Raw genomic sequence first — 19,167 nt, 5'->3', positions numbered from 1 at the left:
TTTCTGTTACTTTAGCTCTGCTGTTGTATCGAGAAAGCCGTCACAAGCAGTATATAAACGAATGGTTGGAGTGACATCCCAACAAAATTTATCTGTGAAGATAAGTAGCAGGCAGATTTTACTAGCAATTACCTTAAATTCCTCTTGACCTTGTTTGAGAGAGAGAGCACAAGCAGGGGGATGAGCAGAGAGAGAGGAAGAAGCTGACTCCCTGTTGAGTGTAGAGCCGACACTGGGCTCCATCCCAGGACCCCAAGATCATGACCTGAGCCAGAGTTAGACACTTATCGCACTGGGCCACCCGGGCGCCCCTTGAGTTTATATATCCCACTTTCTTTGCTCTTTATTCCTTCTCTCATCATCTTAGATCTTACATCTGAGAGACAACTTTTTTCCTGCTTCAAGTACACCTTTAGGATTTCCTGTAGAGAAGAAAATTAGAGGGTTTTCCACTTCTTGGGTTCCTTTGTCGGATTTTTGTTTTTTGTTTGTTTGTTTAATTTTCTATTTATTTGCCTTTCTTCACTTTGAAATGATTTTTCTCTGCAATTCTGGTTTAGGATTAGTGTTCCAGTGTCTTACGACTTCTGTTATTATTGCAGTCACTTAGAGTTTTTAACTGCCTTTGAAATCTTTTAATCTGGCTCATTTTTTTGTCTTTGGTATTGTGTATTTGTGCTATAAAACAAAAAATGCAAATTTCTTTTCATCTTAACTTGATAATTGTTAGATTTCTTGAATCTGTGGCATATCTTCCGTCAGTTCTGGGAAATTTTTAGCACATTTCTATTAAAAGATTACGTCTACCTTATTCCTTATCTTTTCTATAACTACCATTAAATGTGACTTAAGTCCTCTCCCCATATCTTACTTACCTTTTAAGGTCTTTGATTTTTTAAATCTTTTTTGTCTCTGTAATGTATTCTGCAAACATTCTAGTTTTATTTGGTTCTTTGAAAAATCGCTGAGTCCATTTTTATAGTTTCTCTTCACTGTGCATATTTTAAACTGCTGATGTTTTTAAATTTTGTAGAGATACTCTACCGTCTGTGTATGATCCTGTTAGTATCTGAATATATGGGGAATTATCAGCTACCTCTTTTCTCTTTTGGTTCTTGCTCACTGACCTTTGCATTATTCATGCTTCTTTATTTTTTATTTATTCAGTACTGCTTTTTTTTTCTTAAATTGTGAGAACTTTTTGAAGAGTAGAGTGCAGGCCTTCTTGTATTCTGCCAGGTACCTGGGAATATTGCAAATCTGCATCTGTCTTAAACCAAGTTGAAAGTTTAAGATTCCCTTGACTACATAAGCAAGGCCAATCATTTCAAATGTTAGCAAGAACTGGCCCATGGCCACAGCTTCTAATAAATTGCTTTCCTTTTTCCCCTTTATTCCAGTCATTCCAATATAAGTTTCCTCGCATGCTCTGGGGATAGGGTTTATTTCTGGTTCGCCCTTAACTTAATATTATTAGGCATGTTCTGTTACTGAGATTCATTTGAGGAGGGTTGAAGATTACAGGGTCTTAACTCTGACCTTTTTGGGGAGAAGGCTGTTGAAAGGGAAAGCCTATATTTGCTAGAATTTGCAAAAGTGGCTTCATTACCATTCTGACTGGTGTGAGGTGGTATCTCATTGTGGTTTGGATTTGTATTTTCCTGATACTGAGTGATGTGGAGCACTTTTTCATGTGTCTGTTGGCCATCTGGATGACTTCTTTGCAGAAATGTCTTTTCATGTCCTCTGCCCATTTCTTGATTGAATGTCTTTGGGTGTTGAGTTTGATAAGTTCTTTAGAGCTAAAATTAAGTCAGGAAATGAAAGATGTTGGAGAGGATGTGGAGAAAGGGAAATGCTCCTACAAGGTTGGTGGGAATGCAAGCTGGTGCAGCCACTCTGGAAAACAGCATGAAGGTTCTTCAAAAAGTTGAAAATGGAACTACCCTACGACCCGGCAGTTGCACTACTGGGTATTTACCATTATTACAAAGTAGTGATTCAAAGGGGCACGTGCACCCAGATGTTTATAGCAGCAATGTCCACAGTAGCCAAACTATGGAAACAACCTAGATGTTCATCAACAAATGAATGGATAACGAAGATGTGGGGGGGGGTGTCACACACATACACAATGGAATACTATGCAGCCATCAAAAAATGAAATCTTGCCATTTGCAATGACATGAATGGAACTAGAGGGTATTATGCTGAGCGAAGTAGTCAATCAGAGAAAGACAGTTATCATATGATCTCCCTGATATGAGGAAGTTGAGAGGCAGAGTGGGGATTTGGGGGTAGGGAAGGAAAAAAAAACAAGATGGGATTGGGAGGGAGACAAACCATAAGAGACTCTTAATCTTACAAAACAAATTGAGGGTTGCTGGGGGGAGGGGTGTGTGTGGAGAGGATGGTTGGGTTATGGACATTGGGGAGGATATGTGATATGGTGAGTGCTGTGAATTGTGTAAGCCTGATAATCCACAAAGTATACCCCTGGGGCAAATAATACATTATATGTTAATAAAAATAATTAATTTTTTAAAAAGGTGGCTTCATTGCTTTGCTTACTTCTCTGAGCTTTCACTTCTCAATAAATATTGTTGTGTATATTTGTATTTTTCTGTTTTGTTTTGTCTTTTTTTACAGCTTTTCGGTGCTTCTAAGGTGATTTTTAAATGTATCTTATTACATGTATTTATTTCCCCCATTGTCTGTAATTATTCCATGTTTTCAGTGGCAGGGTTGATCCTTATAATCATTGCCACTACTGATACCAAAGTCACATGAGTTATAAAATTGGATGTAATTTCTTAAATTATTTCTCTTCTTAACAAATGATAACTGACTCTTCTTTAACCTGGGCTTATGATTTAATTGTCTCTTTGCATTGCAAAATCTAGATTGCCATTCACTTAACCAAAAACTTGCATTTATATTTGCCTTTGGAGTGTCAAGGAAGAAGTCTTGATGATATTATTTCCTTCACTACTCTCTGGAGTTGACTAGTTCAGCTTAACCAACCCAGACAGTCAGTGGAGTAACACATTTCAGAGCCAGATTATTCACATACCCCATTTTGTATGGTTTACAGTGGTGGCTACTTTAAGTTTGGCTTTGTACTAGCAATGCCATGGTTCCTCCCCTGAGTAAACTGCCTGTCTGGTAATCAAAGCAGGCATGTATAAAGCCAAGTATGGATGGTATAAACCCTTCAGTAAAAGTAAAGGAACTGTATAGGTAGCCCCTATGAATTGCCAAATGACCTATATATTTTAAAAATCCCATTAAATCCTTCTTCTGGCTCATAGAATGTATGGTTGAAAACACAGGCTCTAGAATTAGATATACCTGAGTTTGAATACAGGCTGTCTCTCTCAGGAATAGCTATGTAATGTTGACATCTCATTAATTTTCATTCCTAGATTGGGGGTAGTAATAGTACCTGTCTGATAATATTGTGAGGATTAAATGAGTTATTGCTGTTTAGTACAGTTTGTGAAACATACGTACCCAATGAATCTTAACTATTACATTTTGAACATTGTTTTACTCACTTCTGAAATTTAAGGCATTTTAAAATTAATTTGTCCATTTATTTATTTTTTGTTATTAGATGTACTTTATGAAAAATCGTGCCAGAAGACAAGGTATTAACTTAAAGCTTCTACCCAATGGATTCACCAAGAGAAAAGAAAATTCAACATTTTTTGATAAGAAGTAAGTTTCTAATTTCATTCTTAGTATATTGAGTATTCTGATTTGATCAGGAACATCTTTTAAAGTTTGGTTTGCTATAGAGCATTGTTACCTAACATGTAGTCTGTAAGCTTTTTGTTATTGGTCTATGCCAAGGTAATTGCACAAATTGAAAATAAGCATTTAAAAACTTACACCAATTTTATGTCATGTGACTAATAAAAATTTTGGGCCTGTGGTGTGTGTGTATATATGTGTAACTGTATGTGTACATATCTGAGACCTAAGTACCATGGAAGTATTTTAGAGGTTACAAGGACAAAATAATAAGGCAGGACCCCTGTACAATTTTGACTGGAGGAGTTTAGTTTTTTTTATTGTTTTCTATCAAACTCTTTTGGGATTCCAGTAAGATTTATTTGAAAGCCAATGTTGGAAAAGAGGGATTTTGAAAACATTTACTCTATAGTAAATCTGTGAGTACAGATAAATACAAAAGAGATTAGCCTGCTGCTTTCTGTAAGTGCTGGATCTAAAAGGTCCCATTAGTACAGAGGAGACAGGATTCCCAAAATACTGTAAGTAGCCTGCTGAATTATTAGGTAAGACTTTCTTTTTTTTTTTTAATTTTTTTTTTTTTTTAATTTATTTGACATCACCAGTAGGCAGAGAGGCAGGCAGAGAGAGAAGGGGAAGCAGGCTCCCCACAGAGCAGAGTCCGAGGCGGGGCTCAATCCAAAGACTCTGAGATCAAGGCAGAGGTTTAACCCACTGAGCCACCCAGGCGCCCCTAGGTAATACTTTGAAATGTCAGCATTCTGGACTTAGAAGTAAAAGATCCTGAGTGGGTTCAGAAGTAAAAGATCCTGAGTGGGTTCTACCTTCTTCAACCTCTAAGTAACTGCAAGGTCTTGAGCAGATTACTTTCTCTGGGCCTCATCTGTATGATGTGGGGGTTGTAGTAGGTAAACTAAGATTCCCTCCCAGTTGTAATGCTTCATAAACTGAAAAGGCAAAACCATCAGAATTACCATTATTCTGATAAGCTTTCCACCTTTTCAAAAGAAGTTACGTTAGAAGTTGTAGATCCATTTATTTTATATGTTTCAAGACAAATATTTGTAAAAGTGATTTTCCTTTTTTCTGGGTAGCTTCCAGAAATAAAGTAATGTTTTTCATTTATCAAATATGAGGTAATTCCAGTGTGCATTTTCAAACCAACATATTTAGAAATTGACATACTGTATTTGAAATTTAAGGTAACTGGATCACGTCTTCTCAAATACAAAATGTGTTCTTATGAAGGAAGCCATTCAGATTGTCATTAGAGCTTAGTTCTTAGTACTTAAAACCATATACCCTCAAATGTAAAATTATGGGGTCTCTAGAAACATGAATGTATGTGGGAAGTTTTTGTTTTTGTTTTTTTTCAAAAATAAATATTAAGTGTATTTCTTGGGTTTAGAACCCAAATTTATAGTTGGTTATTTTCAGATCTCTGAAGTAGCAAATGGGACTCTTTTGCTCATGAATTTATAGTTATTTGGAATTGGTATTCTTAAAATTTTTTAGTGTTTTCACATGAGGGGATTAGCAACATAATTCAAAATAGGATTTAGAGTCAGTTTCTTTGCTTTTTTCACATCTGTAAAATGGAGATGATGATAGCTATTATATAGAGTTGTGACTTTTTTTAAGACTATGTATTTGAGATAGAGCGAGAAAGTACACAAGCAGGAGGAGGGGCAATGGGAGAAAAGAAAAGCAGACTCCCCACTGAGCAGGGAGCCCAATGTGGGGCTCAATCCCAGGACCAGGGGATCATGACCTGAGCCAGAGGCAGATGGTTAACTGACTGAGCCACCCAAGCGCCCCAAGTTGTAACCTTTATTGTAAAAATTTACCTAACCACTAACTGGAATGTAGGAAGGAATCAGTGTATGTAGCAACTGTAAAAATAATATATACCCATCATTGGGCACCTGGGTGGCTTAGTGGGTTAAGCCACTGCCTTCGACTTAGGTCATGATCTCAGGGTCCTGGGATCGAGTCCCACATCGGGCTCTCTGCTTGGCAGAGAGCCTGCTTCCTCCTCTCTCTCTTTCTGCCTGCCTCTCTGCCTACTTGTGATCTTTCTCTGTCAAATAAATAAATTCTTAAAAAAAAAAAAAAAAATATATATATATATATATAAATATTAAGTGTATTAAGTATATATATATATATACACACACACACACACACACACACACACACACTCATCATTCAAAAGTTTAAAGGAGGTGCCTGGGTGGCTCAGTGGATTAAGGCCTCTGCCGTCAGCTCAGGTCATGATCCCAGGGTCCTGGGATCAAGCCCCGAGTAGGATCTCTGCTCAGCGGGGAGCCTGCTTCCTCCTCTCTCTGCCTGCCTCTCTGTCTACTTGTGATCTCTATCTGTCAAATAAATAAATAAAATCTTTAAAAAAAAAAGTTTAAAGGAAAAAGAGCACCTATAATTCCATTATGTAGAGATGACCACTGATAACCACTTGATGTTTCCTTCTAACCCTGTTTTCTTCTACTTTTCCATTAATAAAATAAAACATGGTATTAAATGCATAAGAATATAAAAAGTTACATGACTTTTCAAGTTAGACATTGCTAATTTTTTATGACTAAAAGAATTACTTTTGGGGCACCTGGGTGGCTCAGTGGGTTAAGCCGCTGCCTTCGGCTCGGGTCATGATCTCGGAGTCCTGGGATCGAGTCCCACATCGGGCTCTCTGCTCAGCAGAGAGCCTGCTTCCCTCTCTCTCTCTACCTGCCTCTCCATCTACTTGTGATTTCTCTCTGTCAAATAAATAAATAAATAAAATCTTTAAAAAAAAAAAAAAAAGAATTACTTTTTTCTACAACTAGAGGCTCTTTTCTTGTTAATGCAGATCTGCCTTATTTCTAAATAGTGTATTCCAGCAATGGCTACTATGTTTAAATTTATTTAATTATTTCCATATTCATGAACATTTAGCTTTTTTCTAGTTTCTAATTGTTAGCAATAATGCCACGATAAACATTACATTAAATTATTCTTCCTTGAAGAACTGTTTTGTGTGTTTACATGGCTTTTTCTGTACCATCCTTAGAAAGTAGACTTAACTGGATCAGAGACAATAGAGACTACATCTGGTTATTGGAAAGGGTGAGCTCTTGAATATTTTTTTAAGATGTACCTGCTTATAGCTCATTTTACTTGAATATTTTTTTAAGATGTGCCTGTTTATAGCTCATGTTACTCTGTTCCATACATAGGGAATATTTTTACTAGTCTCTTTATCCTTTAATTTGGTCTTATATTCATTTGTGATGCATTTTAAATAGTTGTAAATATCTCTACAACCTAGAGATAGTAAGATGGAATAGTTAAGAGCAGAAACTGGAGCCAGACTACTTATATTCAAATTTGTAATCAGCCTCCTCCTAGCTACGTGATACTAAGCTAAACCACTAACTTCTTTTTGCCTCAGTTTCCTCATCTGTAAACTGTGATTTATAGTAATAAACTGGACTAAACTGGTTTTCATTTCCATTTGTAGTGTATGAGAATATCCATTTAAATGTCTCAATAGCACTGAGTTTTCTCTTTAAAAAAATGTTGCTAAATTGGAAGGTTGCAATGACATTTTTTTTTTTTTTTGCTTTTTATTAATTGTTACTGTGATATGGAATATTTGAATACATGTTTCAGAGTATAAAGTTTGACTTAATCCAGTCCATTATGGTAAGATGATCTTTCATTCGTAGGACCATTTTGGGGGTCAGTTCAGTGAAAAAAAAAATAATAATAAAAATAATTCAAAATCTATGTAACTAAATTTTCCATTAGTTTGTTGTGAAATTGCCCATTATTATTTTTAAATAAAATGGTTTTGCTATTAACTGAATTTAAAATGTCTGCATTTAGATGTTAGATGAATAAAACATTAAGGTGAGGTCCCAGTTGGGTGAAAGCCATACTGAATATTGAGAATATTGCTGGTTAGTTAATTGATAATCAGCTTGGAAATCTCCTTAGTGTGTCCCAATATTTTGTTCATTCTTGTTCAGCATTTTCATTAGTGATTTAGGTCATGATTTCTCATCTTGGCCCTCCTGACCTTTTGACCCAGAGAATTCTTTGTTTTGAGGGGCTATTTTGTGCATTTTAGGGTGTTTAGTAGCATTCTTGTCCTCTGCCCAATAGATGTTGGTAACACACACACACACACACACACACACCCATCTACCCAGCCACCTCTCTTGTGGCAACAGGAAATGTCTCTAGAGATTACCAGATGTTTCCTGGAGGTGGGGGCAGAGGGGAGAGACAGAATCACTCCTACTTGAGATTCAAGTGATTTAGATTAATACAAAAGATGTACTTCTTGAACTTAATGTATAGTAGAATCAGGATTGCAAAAAATTTCTGTTGCTCAAAGGTGGTGTATAAGTAGCAAGATAAATATGTAAGATCCTGTCTTCACTCATAGGGGAAAAAATGGAACAAAATTTTAAAAAATTTAGAAGTATTGGGGCACCTGGGTGGCTCAGTGCGTTAAGCCTCTGCCTTTGCCTCAGGTCAGGATCTCAGGGTTCTGGGATTGAGCCCCACATAGGGCTCTCTGCTCAGCAGGGAGCCTGCTTCCTCCTCTCTCTGCCTACTTATGATCTCAGTCTTTCAAATAAATAAAATCTTTAAAAATTTAGAAGTATCTTCTTTAGGATACCTTTGTTTTCTTAGCCATTCATATGAAAATGACTAGGTTTTAATGATATAAGTGTTATTTTATGATTTAGTGTTATTAGATGATGTGTTATTTAAGATGATTGCTAGAAAGGGAGAAGAGGGGGATACTAAATCTTTTTAAAGGATTATTTTCACTTCCCATGCCCCAGTATTCTGTTTTTAAGAGGTTCGTTTTCAGTACTTTTTTTCAACTTTCAGAAGCAATTAATGCTTTTACTCAGATAAACATGAATTTGAATATTGCCTCTACCATTAAGTACATACTAGGTGACCTTCGTTCGGCAAGATTGAATTTACTGTGTTGAGAGGATTAAATGAAGTTACACCTAAAGTAATACTTGGCACTTAGTAAATGATATACAATGACAATTCAAGGTCTGCTTTTCTTATCTGAAATCCTTGGAGATATGGTAAATTTACTATATTAAGTTGACCTCTAAGATGTCTGAAGCAGCATTACATAATCAAAGGATACTATGTCTACAGTGAAACCTGTAAATGTTTACATTATAATGGGTAAATAATGATTGTGAACTGGCTCAGTCAGGCAGGTTTTGCTGGCAAAAAAGTTACTGAGAAAACTTGCAATTTCTGATATTTGGGGATTTTACTGTTACTGTTCACATGAGATTTTGGTCCTGTGTACGAAGATGATTGCTGTAACTCTCTAAATATTAAATTGGTTATTGCTTGTTTAAGCAGCTTGAGTTACAATATAGTCAAAAACTCAAATCGAACTTGTTTAAAATTAAACATTCCAGTGATAATTTTTGAATAGAGTGAGGAATTCTTTGTGGGTATTACCACACATAAATACATGTGAAGTGTGACTCTGCTCCATTGTGTCTGGGTTACCTCTGTAGAACTATCAGTATAGTTACATAGCAGGTGCAATACATACCTTAGAAGCATGAGGTTTATTGTAAATCAGGCATCCTTTATGGCAGGAGTTTTTGACCAGCATGACTGTGAATCTCTTAAATCTCAGTGAATAGATGGTCCTGACACATCATAGAAAGATATGTACATATAAATACATGGCCTGTAGGTATATGTTGATAATATCTAATGAAGGTATGGGTTAGCCAGGCCAATTTGCTCTTCGACTGTTGAGAATATACATTAGTGATCATTTTAGAGGCAGTTTAGTAATATTTTTCAAAATGTTATATACACATACTTAAATAATTTAGCCTACAGATGTATTCATACACTTTACAGAATTACACATATCTATGCTGGCATTGTTTATTAAAAATGCAACAACTCAAGTGTTCAGTACTGTGGGACTGAGTTAAATTGATTGTATCTTCCCAAGGTGGAATTCTAGGTACCCAGAGACAAACTAGATGTGGAAGAATTGTCGTCAAATGACATCATATGTTCAATGAAAGAAAAAACAGTTTTTAAACATTTATCTGAAAGATAGGAAGCTCACTTTTCCTATTGATGTAAAATTTGCATGCAGTGAAATACACAAATCTTAAGAGTACCCTTGTTGAGTTTTGACAAATTCATATACAGGCATACCTTTTTTTGTTGCACTTCACTTTATTGTGCTTTGCAGATACTATGTTTTTTATAAGTTTAAGGTTTATGACAGTCCCGTCAAGCAAGTCTTTTGGTGCCATTTTTCCAACATTTTGCTTGCTTCATGTCTCTGTCACATTTTGGTAATTGTCAGAGTGTTTCAAACTTTTTTGTTATTATTTATCATGGTGATCTGTGATCAGTGATCTTTGATGTCACTATTGTAATTGTTTTAGGGTGCCATGAAGTGCACCCATTTGAGACAGTAAACTTAATTGATAAATGTGTGGATTCTGACTGTTCCACCAACTGGCCATTCCCCATCTTTCTCCCTCTCTTCGTGCCTCTTATTCCAAGTACAACAATATTGAAATTAGGCCAATTAATAATGCTATAGTGACCTCCTAAGTGTTCAAGTGTAAGAAAGAATTCTCATGTCTCTCACTATAAAACAAAAGCTAGAAATGATTAAGCTTAGTGAGGAAGGCACGTCAAAGCCAAGGTAGGCCTAAAACTAGGCCTATTGTACCAAACACTTAGCGAAGTTCTGAATGCAAAGGAGAAGTTCTTAAAGGAAATTAGAAGTCTACTCCAGTGAACACAGGAATGATAAGAAAGCAAAACAGCCTGTTGCTAATACGAAGAAGGTTTAAGTGGTCTGGATAGAAGATAGACCAGTGACAACCTTTCTGTAAACCAAAGTCTAATTCAGATCAAGGCTCTGAATCTTTTCAGTTCTATGAAGGCTGAGAGAGGTGAGGATGCTGCAGAAGAAAAGTCTGAAGCTAGCAGAGATTGGTGTGTGAGGTTTAAGGAAGGAGGTCCTCCCCGTAACATAAAAGTGCAAAGTAAAGTAGCAAGTGCTGATGTAGAAGCTGCAGCAAGTTACCCAGATGATCTAGCCAATATAATTAGAGGTGATTACACTACACAACACATTTTCAGTGTAGACAAAATAGGCTTATATTGGAAGAAAATGCTGTCTAGACTTTTCCTAGCTAGGAAGGAGGTCAATGCCTGGCTTCAAAGCTTCGGGGAGAGGCTGACTATCTTACTAGAGACTAATGCAGCCAGTGAGTTTCAAGGCTCCTTTACCATTCCAGAAATCCTAGCATGCTAAATCTGCTCTGCTTAGGCTCTATAAATGGAACAACAAAACCTGGATAACAGCACATCTGTTCATAACATCATTTACTGAATTAAGCCTACTGTTGAGAACTACTATTCAGACAAAAAGATTCCTTTCTAAATATTGCTGCTCATTGACAATACATCTGGTCATCCAAGAGCTCTGATGGAGCTAGACAGTAAGATGAATCTTGTTTTCATTTCTGCTAACACAGCATCCATTCTGCAATTCATGGGTCAGGGGTCACTTAGGCCTTCAAGTCTCACTGTTTAAGAAATGCAGTTCATAAGTCTATAGCCTCCATAGATAGTGGTTCCTCTGATGGACCCAGGCAGAATCCATTGAAAACTTTCCAGAAGGGGACCCACCATTCTAGTTGCTATGAAGAACTTGTGTGATTCATGGGAAAAGGTCCATATATCAGCATGGCAGGTATGTTTAGAAGAAGTAATTCCAACCCTCATGGAGGACGTTGATGGGTTTAAGACATCCATGGAGGCAGTAACTACAGATGTGGTAGAAGCAGCAAGAGCACTAGATAGAAGTAGAAGTGGAGCCTAAAGAGGTGGCTGAATGGCTGTGATCTCAATACAACTTTCACACGTAAGGAGATATTTCTTATGAATGGAGAAAGTGGTATCTTGAGATAGAATCTACTGCTGGTGAAGGTGCTCTGAAGATTGTTGAAATGACAACAGAGGATTTAGAATGTTAGACTTAATTGATAAAACAGTGGTAGAGTTTGAGAGGACTGACCTCAGTATTGAAAGTTCTGTGGGTAAAGAACTCCAAGCATCATCTGCTATGGAGAAATCATTTACGAAGGAAGAGTCAGTCAATGCAGCAAACTTGATTGTTGTCTTGTTTTTTAAAATTGCCACCCTGATCATTCAGCAGCCATCAATACTGAGACAAGGCCCTCCCCCAGCAAAAAGATGACGACTCCCTGAAATCTCAGATGATGGTTTGCATTTTTTATTTTTTAGCAATAAGGTATTTTTTTAATTTGAGATATGTACTTTGTTTTTTTTTTAGACATAATACTGTACACTTAACAGACTGCAGTATGATGTAAAAATAACTATGCACTGGGAAACCAAAAAATTCATTTCACTGGCTTTGTTGCAGTATTTACTTTCGTTACAGTGGTCTGAAACTGAACCCATGATTATCTCCAAGGTATGCCTATATCTATGTAACACTGTATATATAGAATATTACCTTCACCCTGGAAAGGTCTTTCCTTGTTAGTTCCTCTCCTCACCAGGGACATCCTGTGATGTCCTGGTGTTGAGTTTTGCCTGATTTAAAATTCCATATATGAGATCATATAGCTTACCCTTACTTTTGAATGAGAGTTTAGCTGAATATTAAATATCTTGATATTTTATTTTGATACTTCCATTCAGTTACTTATTCCCTTCTTTCTTTTTTTTGCCACTCGTAAGAACACTCTCTTTTTTGTCCCTTGCAGTTGCTTTTCAGATCTTCACTTTTGTCTTTGGAGTTCTGCAGCTTCAGTATGATATGGGTCTTCATGTGATTTTTTGAAAAATTTTATTTATCTTCCTTGGCATTTGTGCTTTCTGCATATTGCAGTTCTGGGAATTCTAAGGCATTATTTTAATATCTCATTTGTTTGTTTTTGCTACTTTCAGGGTAATTTATTCAGTTACATCATTCAAGTCACTATCTCTTCAGCTGTGTCTAATTAATCTTATCTTTAGCTCATGTAGTGTTTTTTGTTTTAGTTTTGTTTTTCATTTCTAGAAGTTTTGTGTCTTTCCCAAATCTCTGCTCTTTTAGATCGAACTGTATTCTTTTCTCATGTTTAAGTTTCCCTTTGTTTAATAATTTAGAACATTTATTATCTGTTTAAATAATTCCAGTATTAGAAGTCTGTTACTGCTGTGTGCTGTTTCTGCTGACTTTTGGTTATGGTGGCTGGTTTTCTTGTTTTTTTCCTTCTAAAAAAGAGCTGTGAACACAAGTTGACATAGAAGGTGGCATGCGTTTGCTTATGCCAAGATACTCTATGGCTCCAATTCAGGATCCTTTTTAATTTCTTAGTCTTAAATTTCTTAGACTATATTAGTAGGGATAATTTGAATCCCAGCCAATTTGAGGAAGCTACAGTTCCACATTTTCAATTGAGGTCTTTCCCTCTACTGTTTCTACCTTTCTCCTAGAGCCCGAGCGAAGGCCCACATATTTCCTAGTTGTTTCCTTTGCTAGTGGTCAGGATTTTTCTGGTTTACATTTTCACTGGCTTTATGGTGTGATCCCAGTTTGAGGTCTCCAAAATATGTGGGTCCAAGATCATGTCTCCTGTCATCCCAAAATTGGCAAAGGTTTCCAGAGCAGGTGTAGTTTCAGCATTCCCCCAGGGTCTTTAGTTCCTGCTTCCTTTTGGTTCCGAAAGATATCTCTTACCTGCCTATGAGCTCAGTCTGTTTATTTCTCCAGGATTTCTTAATGTATGCTATTGAGAAGGTTTTCAGATTATCTCTTCTAAAATGTCTTGTTTAAAATAAACAGTGGCCCCAGTACAAAGATAAGGCAGTAGGGGAAAAGAGATGGATCAGGAAGACATGATAATTACTTGTTCACTTAGCAATTTCACTTCTAGAAATTTATTTGATAGATACAACCATTTAAATGGAATATGTACAAGGATATTGAGTGCAGTGTTGTTTGTAATAGCAAAAGAGTAGTATGAATCTAAATAATTTGTTAGGAGTGGACAGCATAAATTATGGCATGTTTTTACAATGGAAAAAGAATGGAACAGGTCTGAATGTACTAATACGGAATGTCTAAGAGAGTCTTAAGTCTGAGAAGATGGTAGATGTGTGTCCGTTATTTAACAACACTTTGAATTAATAATTGAGCGCCTGTCCTGTGTTAGAAGCTAGCCACTAGATGTCTCTCTTGTAAAGAAGTAACCTTTTATTTACAGATTCACAAAATTACTTTGTTTCCTTCAGATAAAATTACAGCATTCTAATTATATTGCAGTAATATACCCATCTACCTCTTTATTAATGTCAGTAGCATTTTTTCCTTGACCAGTTATGTGGTGATACCCTTCATAAAACACAGTATTTTACTTGCATGATGACCTATAAATAGTATACTTTACTGCAAATTGACTTTAGAAAAGAGCAAAGGAAAAGGAAATGATGGGTTTAACAGTTGTGGTAATAGAGGGACAAGTGGATTTTGCAGTGATCTAGTTTGGTGGAAAGATTTCAGAGCAACAGCAGGGATTTAGAAAAAACGGTATGAAAAAGTAGAAACTTAATAATTCCCCAAACAGGCATTTCCTTACCAGGGCCGTGTAGGCAGTGGTAAGGAAGTTTCTGTGACATAGCATCACAAAGGTGGTACTTTTCCATAGCAGCAATTAGCCAGCATTCATGAAAATGGAAAACACCCTTGGTCTTCTTGGAGTCCCTGCCTAGGTTCAGTTAAGGAAGTCCTTCTGCAGTCCCCAGGTGTACTACTTCATGATATGCCTCTAGCATCTGTTCTTTCCCCTTCACCATAGCATTTATCAGCTGTATTCTCCCATGCGGGCCCACCTTGTCTCACCCTGGATTATTGAAGAGCTTCTGAGTGCCCACCCTACCTCAGTGTCTCCTTACTTCATTCACTTGACACATCTTTATAAAATGTTTTTTTATCAAGACAGTCACTTGCTCAAAATCAAGAAGTTAAGTCTAGGTTTGAGGCTGGTCTTGTGGGAGACTATCAGATGCAACAGGATAAAGTAGTAAAGGTAAGACACTGTGTGTGGCTTGGTGTGTCTAGAAACTAGGTTGGGAGTTGGTAAGTGGTAGGTGATGAGGTTGGAGAGAGCCCCACTTGGGCTGGGCTTTGCAGGACTTTATATGCCATGTCAGGGAGTTGAGATAGTCATACTTCGAGCAGAAAATGTTCCTTTTGGTATGAGGGATCCCTACTGAATGGTCTGTCCCCACCTGATTTCCTAATACAGTCAAGCAAGTATACCCAGGCTGGTCACCATGCTTAATCCTAGAATGTTTTCCTCATCCATTATTTTCTAACCATCTGTGAAGACACAATAGCTCATCTTTTCTGTTACTTCTTTTTGCTGCAGTTCCTATAGTACATATTTTCTCCACAGTTAATACGAAACACATGCTGCATTTAGTGCTGGCATTCAGTTTTTGGTATGCATATACATGTGTTCTCCTTTCTGCATTCTAGTGTTTCTTAGGAAGGGCTCTATTGGCATTTTGAACAGGACTGGTTTTTTGTTGTGTGGGACTTTCCCATGCATTACAGGAAGATTAGCATTTCTGTTCTCTCCCCACTAAAATGCCTGAAGTGCTTCCTAGTCTTGGAACAGTCAGAACTGCCCAGCCATTTCCAAATGTCCCCACCGCCCAGGTTGGTACAACTCCCAGTTGAGAACTAGTTTATTAAATGCTCAAGTATTTATCAGTTATTTGAAGCAAGATGTACTTTTTCATTTCAGTATTCACCTGCTATATCCATTTTCTTAATATACTGTCTACTAAAGCCAGTACCACATACTTAACCTGTTTCCTATTATTATTGTGTAGTGGTGAAACTAATTTTTAAAAGAGCAAAATGTAATATATAACTGGAACTTTTCAAAGTATTTTCATAATGATGTGAGACATATAAAATTATGGTTTTTATTCTCCCCAATTCCAGTAATTTTAATCCATGCTAAGTAACTACACAGATCCTTTGTATTCACTCTTCCAAAAACACTTATTATGGTACCAATCCTAATAAAATAGATGGATTATTTTTATGAGGAATAGTTATATTTATTCTTGAGACTTTAAAATTTGTTCTTGAAATGTATTCTAAAAGATAAAATGTCTGTGAGTGAAGGATTGTGTAGGTATTTTACACATTTGTTTTTCCCTCGAAGGGTTTCAAAATTTGGTAGATTTTCTTTCTGCTTTAAATTCAGGTATAGTTTTATAACTGATGGCGGAACAAAATGGTTTTTTCCTGAAATTCCTTCAGGTAGAATGTGCTGCTTCCAAATTTCATAAGAGTTGACAATTTACAGTTTAGTCTATCTTCCTTTTCTACTGCTTCAGAATGAAAAATGAAAGATGAAACCTAGAAAGAAGAAAACTTCAATTCCTTATATCAGGATGCTTGATGTTGCTTGAAATAAAATACCCAACTCAAACCAGTTTGAGTTTTAAAAGGGTATATTATTGGCCATCATAACTGAATGTCCAGAGGTAGAATGACTTCAGAGTTAATAGATAAAATAACTCAATTACATCATCAATAACTCAGTTTTTTGCTGGTTCTCCATTGTATCTTCCGTGGTGTAAGCTCAATCCTCATGCTCATAGGGTGCCCTGGTAACAGTTTGAGTTGCAGTTAAAATCCAGGAGTGCTTCTCTCCCAGCATTATTGAACAGGAAGCCTGAAATTCACCACAATAAGACCACCTAGGTCATCTGCCCAGTCCTGATCCATTGTGTCAAGGAAAATCTAGGGTAGTGATTTTCTTAAGCCAACCAATTAAGTGCATATCCCTAGAGGTAGGGAATGGGTTCCATTCCTCAAAGCATGGTTATAGATTAGGAACGAGGGTAGTGGTTAAGAGACTGCCAAGGAGGCAGTTAAACTATAACTGTTATAAATGATTTCAAAATATGAAGGCAAATATATAAAATATAACTGAACTGCATTTAAATTAACAGTACGTAAAGGTACATGGTTTGTTATTGAACTTGCAGTTCTGATAAGTTCATAATGGTAGAGTTGATTAGAGCATAGACTCTGGAGTTATTGTACTGTCTGGGTTCAAATCCCTCCTCTGCAACTTTCCAACTTAATAATGACCTTGAGAGACTTTTCTCTGTCTTAGGGTTCTCATCTGTAAAATGAAATAATGGCATTCATCTCAGAGTTAAAAGAAGTAAAAAGAAGTAATACAGGTAAAACCTTTAGAACAATGTCGGACATATTAAAAGCACTTAATAAACTAGGGGCGCCTGGGTGGCTTAGTGGGTTAAAGCCTCTGCCTTTGGCAGGTCATGATCCTAGGGTCCTGGGATCGAGTCCCGCATTGAGCTCTCTGCTCGGCAGGGAGCCTGCTTCCTCCTCTCTCTCTGCCTGCCTCTCTGCCTACTTGTGATCTGTCAAATAAATAATCTTTAAAAAAAAAAAAAGAAAGCAAAAAAAGAAGCACTTAATAAACTATTGTTATTACTGTTGCTCCTTGCTAGTACTCTGGTAAAAGGTTCTGCTGGTAGGTTGATCAGCTATGGACTTTACTAACTTAATTAGTGATATAGTATTCTGAAGATTAGAAATGTGGAAATTCTAGCTTTAGTTTGCTCCCATGGAGTTACCTGTATTTAAAAATCAGAAGTAAAAATTTTAGACATATTTGAACTGACATGACCTATTATTGTGCTTCTCAAAAGTAGTGAGAAACATTTCCCTTAATAATTACAAATAAGGGCTGAAAAGTTAATATCTTGAATATACTGTAGAATATACTATAGAAATATTTACTAGGAAAGTTAAGTAGTAGGATGATGATTCTCCCTCCAAGTCCTTCATTTCATTTTTTTAAAAGCTTTGTTGTTGGTGCATTAACCACAAAATAAAATCCATAGGGTTTAGCAGAACATTCAGGACTTTTAGCAATCTAATATGAATCCAAATGGTCAGTTTCATCTCCAGCCACACGGTAAGTGGAATTTGGTCAGGAACTCGTGGCAAAATATTCTCAGTTAAAGGACCTGTGAATATTTCTGTGCTAAGCTTTGTAACTCAGAACACTAGATTGAATGTAGAATTACAACAATGGTAAAAACAGTAACACATTTTTGATATATTCTGAGCTCTCAACATATATTTACTCATTTAATCCTATGATATAAATACTATTGTTATTCCCCACTTTACTCTGAGAAACCTGAGTCACAGAGATTTATCTCTTGCTCAAGATCACATCAAGTTACAAATTGTTAAGAGTAGGACTTAAGCCCAGAGTCCACTTAACCTTTGCCTTCTCCTACCTCTGGTCCATACAGTATGTTGAGTATTCTTCCTCTGTGTAGCAGCCATGAAGAACAAGGTGCTTTCATATGGAAACTCTGTGTTTCTCTCATAGCCATATGGAAGGGAAACATAGTGCCCAGGATTAGTGGTTGATTTAAGCCCTAAACAGAAGCTTTCCATGGCCTCGTCCCCTTTGTTCGCATGCTTAATGCTTAGGGAGCCCTTTGGAGTGTTCTTTGAGTCAATACTGGTTAGTCAGTGAGAGAGTAGAATGAAAATTGTTAATTTTTTTTTTTTTAAAGAACAAAAATATTCAAGCTCGTTTAAATTTTATATTAGAAATCTTAGTACTAAGAATTCAGCCTTCATATGTAACTCTTAGCTGTGGAATATTTCTTGAGGAAGATAGCTTTGAAGCTGTCAAAATGATTAGATGGGTAACCCTAGTTCTGGTAGGGCAATAATCTCTGAGATAAAAAGGAAACCTCTTAAAAGAACACTTCCACTAAGGAATATTTTTAGGTTTAAAAAGAATGGTCAAATTAGTCCTGTCCTTTCTAGGACTATGATCCTCTACTTTCCCATGGAAACATTTTATTTTGCTGATTATAAAAATTAGCAAATCATTATGTCAGAGATTTAATAGAGATGTATAAAGTAAGAATTAAGTCCTTTCATTATGAAATAACCGTAGTTAAAAGTTTGGGGCATGTCATTCATACTTGTAAACACATTTATGGATATGTATTTTAAGCATATATGCCCTCATTCAACACATACATTTTTCTACCTCAATGCATATAGTTCTGCCTCATCTTTTCATTCATTATGTAGATCTGCTATAATTTATTTAATCAGTTCTCTGATGATACCCATTTAGGTTTTTTTTTTTTCTAGAGTGAAACAGCAGACATGAACATATGTCATTACTTGTCCAATTATTTCCTTGGAATAAATTCCTGGGAATAAAACTGTTGAGGCAAAAATATGTATTTTTTTTATTA

General features: G+C 36.3%; 1 protein-coding gene across 1 annotated transcript in view; it reads left to right on the top strand.

Annotated features, from left to right (window-relative positions):
* The window catches only part of ZNHIT6 (zinc finger HIT-type containing 6), a 199,594-nt gene that overhangs the window by 8,240 nt on the left and 172,187 nt on the right, over positions 1–19,167 (top strand). Inside the window, exon 5 of the mRNA XM_082688214.1 lies at positions 3,617–3,720. Coding sequence (XP_082544340.1) covers positions 3,617–3,720 — 104 coding nt within the window. The remainder of the gene's footprint in view (positions 1–3,616; positions 3,721–19,167) is intronic.

This window comes from Mustela nivalis (genome assembly GCF_964662115.1).
Source record: "Mustela nivalis genome assembly, chromosome: 10".
In the NCBI taxonomy this organism is placed as follows: domain Eukaryota; kingdom Metazoa; phylum Chordata; class Mammalia; order Carnivora; family Mustelidae; genus Mustela; species Mustela nivalis.
This window is presented reverse-complemented; position numbering and strand designations above follow the sequence as displayed.